The sequence below is a fragment of the Trachymyrmex cornetzi genome, unplaced genomic scaffold (assembly GCF_001594075.2).
Source record: "Trachymyrmex cornetzi isolate Tcor2-1 unplaced genomic scaffold, Tcor1.1 scaffold324, whole genome shotgun sequence".
NCBI classification, from domain to species: Eukaryota; Metazoa; Arthropoda; class Insecta; order Hymenoptera; family Formicidae; genus Trachymyrmex; species Trachymyrmex cornetzi.
The window spans coordinates 126282-136245 of record NW_017297941.1 but is presented as its reverse complement, the minus strand read 5'-3'; the positions used below and the strand labels follow the sequence as shown (position 1 = coordinate 136245).

Here is a 9964-nt window from a genome sequence, read left to right as displayed (position 1 = left end):
TGTTCAATCCCAATCTCTCTGTCACGCGCTGTCCGAATCCCACAAAATTTCCTCGTGGAACGTCCGCTTCAATGGTGGCGAAAAAATTACGGCGTTAACCGCGAAAGTGTGTCGAGTTAATTTTCGGTACATTTCTCCCGCGGGTCTCCGTTAAATGCACTGTTTTTTCGCTCGGGGATCGTTAAAGCTACGCGAGTATAATTTAATAATTAAGCATACCTGAAACGCTTGCTCATCGTTGTGCCGAGGGCTGGGAAAAACCGAGGGCGAGAAAACGAGAGGCGAAAAAGAGAGGCAGGCGGCGATATATAAGATGCCTTCGCAAAGAGTTAAATACGCTCAAGCTCATTTATCGCGCACGGAGCACATCGCGCTATTAGCGCGTCCTAACTGGAGAAGACTTCGCAGACCTGATCCAAATGTCCTGGTACGTACATACGTACATACATCTCTATTTTCTTCCTTTCCTTCTTATTCGGAATAATAAGGCGAGAACGTCTTTTATATAGAGAGAGGGAACTTTTATTATCTCTCCCGTAATATGTACTCGAAGAGATTGGAATACGCTTTCCGATAATATCACTTGCGTTTGCATCCGTCGCTCCGGGACTTTATTAAAGGCGATCTCGAAAGGTATCGAGATCGTGTCTTTTTTTTTTTTTTTTTATGCCAGGACAGCGGTTCTTTTTAAGTAAATTCGAATTTTGCAATTAAGATCGCATGAAATAGGAAAATCAAATGAGAGACGTCACCTGTTCCGAATATTTAAGGACGTTAAATATAAATTGAGAGATATCCCGCAACGCGAAATGCGAAATGAAACAGTCGTTATGAGAGACGGAAGGTTTTTCCGCGGAAAAACGTTCAGTTGAAAAGGATCGATGGAGCAGATGCTCGCGAGGGGCGTTCGCGTGCGCTAAAGGGGTCTTTGTGTCTTTTCTCGGATACTTATATTGACATGTATATGTACTTTCAGGCGCGTCCTTTCACAGTACGGCGGCGCGCGATTCTACGGAGGAGCCGCGCCTCGAGGCGCATCCGGGTTATGGCGCAACCGAAATTCGTAACCAAGAAATACGATCCCGCGTAAGTGCACAGTCGTCCGCTCTTGTACTCGTCAGGTTATCGCGAGTCCTCTAGAAAATTTATTATCGCGCAGAGCGGCGCCGCCCCCTTACCCGCGCATTCACCCGAAGACTCTAGCAGCGAAGAGCACCAAGCGTATCGTCGATCTGGCATTGCCCAAGAGAAGGTGCACATCTATTTTCTCGATGCTGAACACTGTCTCGATAAGAAACTTTAGTTTAAAAGAAATCTTCAATTATAATCATATTACTATCCCAAAAGGCTCGAAGACACAATAGAAAGACATTTATTTTAAGATACTCGCGTATTATTATTATTTCCATTTTTAGGTAAAGTTGTTGAAAAAGTCCAAATATAAAGATTATTTTTAACACTCGCACTTTCGATAATGTCAGAAAATTGATAGCCAAGACTTGATCGATGATATATGTATGTGTGATGATATAACTTTAAAGCGATATACCGTAAACGTTAGACTTCTGGTGGAGACGATGAAATTGGCAGCTACCAAAAACATGAAGGCAACCGTGAACGATCTGCTGGTGAAGGTTCGAAAGTCGCGGTACCAGCGGTATCGTGTATTCTGCAACGCGCGTCAAGAGCGAGAAGCTAGGAAAAAGTAAGGCCGATACATTTCCCACTATCACGTCACTTTTTCCCTGCGAACGACACGCGGCATCTAGGCACACAATCTCTTGGCCATATTCGTACGAGCAGGGAGCTCACTAGTTGCAGTCTCCAACGGTGAACGAGAGAGGGATATGGAAAAAATGCAGGCTATTTTAATCGCGTCACAGAAATTGCAAGATTAAAAATAATTGAATTGTCATATCAAAGTTCCTTTTTTATCCTTTTTGTTCCTTCTCTCCTTTTTTTTTATTATACTTCAATTTCAGGAGAGTGTTGTGAAATTTAATGAAATGAAACCCGGATGTAAACTCGGGGCGGCAAAATAAATAATTGAACTATACAGAGTAAATCAGAGTCGTTGAACCAGCTTTTTGCCATATGAGAAAATTATCAACTACACACGTTATAATTCAATTAGGTATGAAGTCGATAATTTTCTCGTAGGGTAAAAAGCTGGTTCAACGATTCTGATTCACCCTGTATATATGGACAGGAATTAATTACTCGTTATTTACGAATAATTAGCTTGATTTTATAAAGGCACAACAATACCGGTGGGCAAGTAACAAAACGTAAGCTTATAAACCCTCCTGTATTGATCGCATTGCAACTGGATGCAAATTTTACGTTTAATTAACGAAAGGTCATCTGATATTGCATCGGAAGTGATTATTAATAGTGCACAATGAAATTTGAGAGATTATCCTGGGCATTTATTGCAATGGTTACAATCATTGATCAGGTTACAATCAGAAACATCAATTTAATAGTTCTCTACGATAGACCGCGATATATATAGAACATTCCGCCACACACTTTTCATCCTTATAGATTCTTTAATTTTCCATTAGTGGCTAAATAATCTCAATCACAATCATATCGGAAATATCTCTATCACTTTCAAAGAGTTTGAAATTATCTAACTGTTGGAAAAAATGTAAGATGTTTTCGTTTTTATTATTGCCAGCAGTTATGGAATGAATAGTTTATGATAGTTATTATCATCTTGGTAATTTGTATAACCGCGAATGCTGGTATAGAGTAACGCAAGTTTTCTTAAGCCACTAATGGAACGTTAATTAATCTCTGGTATAAGATTTGTTTTTCAGTAAAGCGTTTTTAAACCCAAATTCCCACGATAAAATGCCTCGCTTTCGTATTTACCTAGGAGAAAACTAATGGCGAAACTACGCAGAGCTCTCAGAAAACCAGAAGACTGGCAAAGACACATGCGGGTCCTGGAGAGACTAGCTGCGCCCAAAGTCGCCGCAAGACCCAAAAGGAGGAAACCCGTAAGCGCGACGTCGTTTCCACTCTCTCGTAAATCAATATTAATCGATCTAGATAAAAATGTTGGATGCGTGACGAGGCCGTTCACTCGCTCGCTCGCTCGCTCGAACGTTCCGATAATTTGATTTTCAGAGCAAGAAGAGGAAGTGGAGGCCGGTCGATATGGAGCGAACGTACTTCTTGGCTTTACCAATGATTCGACATGCGCCCGTACTAAGAGATCCATTCGAGGTGTCTGAGCGCGCACTCACCTATCGTATGAGCAAGCGAATGGAGAAACTCACGGCTCGAAAGATACGTCCGGAGATCCCATTGCGAATACCAGGCGCCGTTTCGCCGGCCGCGACGAAAGCTATAGGTAGTAACCTCGCCACTACGTTACCATTTGCTTCGCCGTCGCGATTCTTCCGCTTCGGTTTCTTCGCTCGATATGCGGTGGCCGTGATCGATCCGGAGAGGAAGCGACGCGACGTTTTCGTTGTCGCCTATGCAGCTATGCAGGGTCTACCGCGCACCAATACTATTACACGTGCTATTGGATGTCGTAAGTAAGCTCATACGCAGGGTGTCCCAGCGGACATCTTCCCGTCGAGATTCAACGCGAGCTCTGGCTGCATTTTTCCCTGACGAGCGTTTCATGAGAAAAGTCACGTTATTTGTTAGGAATTTTTAAATATAAATTTCAACGGAAATACTTGAGCTGAGAATCGAGCGTTGAATTAAAATGCCGATGTATTTGTGTCTCATTAAAACTAACTGAAGAGCAAGTCTTTGCATTTATGATATAGAAAAGCGATCGCATTTTTTAAATATCAAATTAAATATTAAATAAAATTCTAAATTTTTTAATTAACGTAATTTTTTAGGTTATTTTTCTTCATTTATTCTCTACTATTCGTGACGCGCATCGGTATCGTATCTCTCTGTGATTTTGAGACACCCTGCGTAGCAGAGATCCGTGATTTCGTCGCTACATCAAGAAAAATTACGGATTTGCTCGTCGGTGGTTACGACTGTTCGATAGTCGCTTGTGCGGTAAATCGAGCTTTCGCAAGAATTTTTACATATTGCGGAATAAAAATAAAATTGACTATATATTTTTAACGATCGTAAAACAAGCGTATACCTTTCAGCATCCAGCATCGATGAAAAATAAATCTCAACCGAATTACGGTTTTGGCAACGTCGACGGGTAAAAATGTTTTTTATATACGATCGTTAATTGATTTGGAGTTTCGGTAAAAATTTACGGAATTAATAGAATCCCGTATAGGGCGTACACACACCTCCGGTAATCGATCCGCGTCGAATATTCCACTATTAGTTTAGGGTATCACTGAATTCGCGTGATATAATGCAGAATTCGCGTTATCTTTCCGTTCAACCATAACTGCGAGGTAACGATTTTGTAGCGTTTGATATGGACACAGGAGAGATAAACGGGACACGATCTACACATTAAGCCTGCGGCACACTAAACGTGTTTTGTTACCGATCTGCTAGCGATGCCGCACTATGCTTACCGCGTCCTGCTCGATGCAGACTATCCTGCCTGCAGCGTTATTCCATACCATAATGTTAGTGGCACTCTCCCCGGTATTGTAATTATTTAATGAGAACGTCGCTCGCAGTGACATCGTCGTTTGTTTTCCGATGCTATCTCTCGCTCGATCATTCTTCTTCGTCACTTACTCATTTCTCTGCACAATTTTTCCAGTCTACGTGTGCCTTTGTTATACATTCTATCACATATTTCTATATAACTTTTATTTATATATCAGTATTTTATTTTATTAACTATTCTCACTGGATTTTTCACGTGAAATTTTTACTTTTTTTTCTTCTCTCTCTCTCTCTCATTGCATGTTTGTTGAAACACATTTTATTATTATCGTTTATTTTTATTTATTTTCTTTCATTTATATGTTGATCTTTCGCTAGTTCAGCTACATTCTATGATTCTATCCAGAGGGCGAGAGAAAGAACTCAAATCCCAAGAAAGATGTAATAAATGACATCTATCCATCTATCTTTCGTACAATTCAGTTATTTCGGTTTTCGCTTCGTCTACATATATCGTGTCCTACCGCGCACGGTTACTCGGCCGCGTCTGATTAAACGATGTCTTCTTCCATTATCGATCGACTCGATGGTCGACTGTACGATGGTAGATTAATTTTCCTTTGAACCATCGTCGTTACTGTACAGGGCGCGGCAGAAACATAAACAAACGGATCTTAAAGAATTCCAAAGGCGATTGAAATATATCCACAAGTCAACCAAAGCTCTCTCCCTCTCTCTCTCTCTTTCCTCTTAGAACTCGTCTCTCTTTCCTCGATTACTTCACTCACCGTCCGTCGCATCCAACTTTCTCTGTAACATATTCCTGAGGAGATGCCTCCTCAAGTTTCTCTTCGAGCTGTCGTCGGGCGTGACCGACATCCCTCGTCGCTGACGTGGAATTTAATTTCGCGCGCGAGACGTTGCTTGATACAAACGTGCATCGAGCCTTTCGGCGATAATGGAAAATGCGTGCACAAGCAAGCCTAGATAGCTGGTCCGGGGCTGGTTTTAATTTTCACGTATAATTGCGCGCGACGAGTCAGCCGACGCACAACATTTTCCCATTGAAATCCGTCTGTATCTGTAATAAAATACGAGATGCAGCAGCATAGTAGAACGATCGCGCGCGCAACTTTTACAATATATCTCACGCGCGCTCTGCGGCGTCCATGAAGTAAAAGACGTAAATCAAAATATACATTCTACCTTCACGAGAAGCGAAGGAAGATTAAAATATTAAATATTAAACAAATTTTTAGCCCTAGTTAATATTTTGAAAAAAATTTTCCACCTGCGGTCTTCTTTTCACCTCAATTTTCACAGATGACTCTGTGTATAGATTTTTTAAAAATCTATACAGTCGATTGTATGAAATTCAAATCATTTTGTTAGAATATTTTCAGTTGAGATAATTTCAGTGTAAATTAACGTGACATTTTCCCTCTCTCTCTCTCTCTCTCTCTCTCTCTCAAAGCCTTTTATCTTATTAGAAATTTATTTATTTATTTATTTATGAACGTTTGTAATTGCAATTGACACTGGCATAAACGCACCGCGTGCGTTTAGAAATTTAATCCATATTGCTATTATACACGCATAGTCATGTAACAAAGCAGCTAACCAACTATAATCAAACAAATATCACACAGCTGTGGTTTATGTACAAAATGAAATTCAAGCGAGATTACGGTTGCCATTAGAGAAGCACACAAAATAATTTATATCATATTCATTCGTTTGCGGAACAGTTAGTTTTACTTGGCGGCCTTAATCCCGTTGATAAGAATAAGCCGGCGGAAAACCGATGTTAATGGATAGGATTGAGAGCATACAGCGTAAGGTATATAACGTTTAATGCCGTAGCTTCCGAGAGAGTAATCGCTTTGGCGAAGCCCGCCCAGCGTCCGGCGGGTAGGGAAACGGATCTCCGAGAGGATGCCTTCACCGTGTCGCCTATGGCGTTAAAGGCGAGATGCTCCAAGCGTCTTAAAAGTCTCGCCAAACCGAAGACCTATCCGAAACCCGTATTCAAGAGATTGAGAGCTGCCCTCCGACGATGAAGCAGCCAATGACAGCCAAGGAGAGCTCTATACCTGCAGTGTACCCTCAACAAAACAAAACAACCGGCGTTAATTCTCGGTCTTGTCTAGCGCGAATACAGAATACGCTCATTAAAAATTCAAGGTATTTGTCGTGCTGGTGTCTGTGTATATACGCTCGTAATTTCGCAAGTAACGGCAGAATCGCATGAATTACGTAATTTTCCTGGGAAACGTATGTATGTATGTACTATACTGTAACTGTGTGTGTAATAAACGGCAGCGTTTGGAAAACAGAAAGCATGACGATCATTCATAGTAGAAATCTAATAACTCGAATACCACGGTAACCCGAATACCCATGCGTTTTCGTTTAATGGAATTCCGGTTGTTATACGGGGCTTGGGGTCGCGTTGAATATTACCAGAATGATAATCTTGTGCACGAGATAATCGGTGCACACAGCTATTATTATTAGCGCGCGCTTTTGCATAGGTTGATATACACGCGGATATATTATATACATGTAATATTATACATCGAGAGATGGAGGTTATTCCGCAAGCGATTCGTCATGCGATCCTGTGCACGCAATATATCAAAAAGCAGAGGCGGGCCTGTCGCGTTGCATTATGCGAGCGTCGCGTCGCGTCGCGTCGCGTCGCGTCGGCCGAGGCGGCAAAAGCGCGAGACACAACCGCGTCCGTCGAGGTCGTAAATTAGGCCAGCTGCTCGCAATCCGCTCGTGCTCGGAACGGATTAGCGTTTCGTATAATGTTGCAACGACCATTCTGTTTGTCGCCTAACTTCGTAAAGACATTCCGAGCTCCGGTGATATCTTTCCCGAGGAAAGAAAAGAGACGAGAGCGTGGGACACGAAATAACGCGCGCTGGACTTTCAACTCGGTCTCTTCTTGGCATTTTCTTATTTTGCGGAAGGAATGTACGAGAAATACGACACACGCCCTTAACGCCCGGAGATATTAAAGGAACGTTTATACGGACGCGCGAGAAAGCCAAAGCGTATCCAAAGTTTTGCGCCGGAGAAATTTTGCACGGAGAAACTACGCGTTACTCCCCCGGAACGTTACCTATTACATGCGCGATAAATAATGAATAAAAAAGATGAATAATAAATTAACCATGATGTAATCCGTAATATATATCTGTTTAATGATCCGTAATAATTAGTTGTATTCAAATTGACGTTGCATTATATTTCGACAATATGCACGCATGGCTTGTTGCGGTTCATACGATTCTTGATCAATTATTCAAGCAAAAATAGTACAATCTGCATAATTATTAACCTGCCTAATTAATGCGGCATCGAATTATTCGTATAATTTGTTCGAGGACCCGAGTGTTTCCTCTTTGTGGGCCCCCTTCCAACATTTTATTTTACTTCACTCGCCGTCACGCCCATTTTATACGTCCAGTGATACCCCTGCTCTTCCATCCTAAATGATAGAGACATTAACATTCGACATTGTGAAATTGCTTAATTAAAGGCACGTCGTACGCGCCTTTACTTTCATCGAGAAGTTAAAGGAGTACGGATGGTCTTTGAATTCCTAGTCGCAAGCAATTTTTCTTCACCGTTACGTCCGACACTTTCCTAATTAACGTCTCGTCCTCGAGCTAATGGCGGTATAAGAAGCAAATGGTCACAGTAAGTAAAGAACGCACTCGAGGCAACTTCTGCTCGATGATCGATACTTTGCGCTCTCTCGCGCGCGCGCGCGCGCCGTGTATTCCATGTGAATTCGCACGAATGCCGAATGCAACGATAAGCGAATTTCGATCGCCGATATACAAATGCAACACTCGTTCATGATAAGTTGTGCTAAAACCAGCCGGTTTTGCATACCGTTATTGTACACGCATGCGTTGTTTTCCCCCACCCGTCTAGTATTTATATATCCCAGTTTATAGGAAACTGCACGATGCATATCGTACGAATACAATCAACCGTGCTTTAATAGCGAACGATGCATCCATCTAGCAAGGTGATTAATTAAACGCTATTAACGTTTAATTGTTAACACATACAGTTAATTGTTAATATGCACTCACTATTAAGTAATTCATATTACGTTCTTCAATCAGTCTACAAACTCGATTACGCAAGTTGGATATATACGTAACAGTTTAATTGCTAATACGCGATTTTGTAATCGCACGCGCACGCGGGCATACTACTATTTTTATACAATGTAATTTTAAATGTATTCTATAGACTAACGTATTAAAATACATTGTTTAATTAAATATATTTTCTAATAAAAATCTTGAATAAAGTTGATGACCTTCACAGAATTCACAATATACAGGGTGTTTCATAACTATCGCGTTTCCTCTTAAGAACATATTCTTGAGGTAATTTTGAGGCAAAAATCCCAATACAAAAATATCGAGGCTACAATAATTTTTGAACTATAATTGGTTAAAGATATAATAGTTTATAATTCAAAAACTAATATAGCTTCGATATTTTCGTATTGGGATTTTTCTTTTAGAATGTTCAAAAGAATTTAGAAATAATAATAGAGGCTACAAAAGTAAAATGATGCTTTATACTTATTAGCATTTAAAGTTAACTTATAATTCCAAAAATTATTATAGCTCGACATTTACGTATTAGAATTTTCGTCTCAAGAATACCGCATTTCCTCTTAGAGGAACTACTGCGGTAGTTGTAAGACACCCTGTATATTAATACAAAGTGTTTACATGCACACTGAGAGAAAAAAAAATTGTGGCTATTATAAAGAACAACTCTAAAATTTAAATACTTGCAACTAGTTTTAAAAAGTAATAAGAACTAAAGTAGTACCGAATACTATAAAAATATAGTATAGCACTACAAAAATATAATATTTAGTACTGCTTTAGTTCTTATTACTTTGTAAAACTAGTTACAAGTACTAAATTGTTAATTTAGTAATAGTCAAAACTATATTTGTCTCTGAGTGCAAGCAATAGAAATATGTATTCAATTAATACTAAAATTGACTGCGCGCAATGATGAATCCCTATAGGATTCTCTATAGGATTGGATGAATCCTTACAGGATACATCCAATTGGATATAGCAGTCAAAGTGTAAATATGGAAAATTAAAAGGCTACAACGGATATAACGACCTGCCATGGAATTCTCGTTAAATCGAAACAACAAATTCATCGAATCTATCAAAGAATCCGCCATTGAAATTTACTGCGGTGAAAAAAAGCGCCAGCGTACAGATTCTAATATAAATTGACCAGTCTGGCAAATTCGTTATATCCCGAAAAAGTACACACGCGCTCTCACACACATACAACTTTCTTGACAGTCCCTTTCATCACGCGAAAA

The 9964-nt window shown here is 40.2% G+C and overlaps 1 protein-coding gene across 1 annotated transcript; it reads left to right on the top strand.

Annotated features, from left to right (window-relative positions):
• On the top strand, nt 1–6924 carry Theg (Testicular haploid expressed gene). Its single transcript, XM_018510079.1, has 7 exons — nt 1–427; nt 977–1086; nt 1160–1252; nt 1562–1705; nt 2885–3008; nt 3139–3364; nt 6433–6924. The coding sequence occupies exons 1-7, from the start codon at nt 314–316 to the stop codon at nt 6627–6629; spliced, it is 1008 nt and encodes a 335-aa protein (XP_018365581.1). The 5' UTR covers nt 1–313; the 3' UTR covers nt 6630–6924.
• Nucleotides 6925–9964: the final 3040 nt, after the last annotated feature.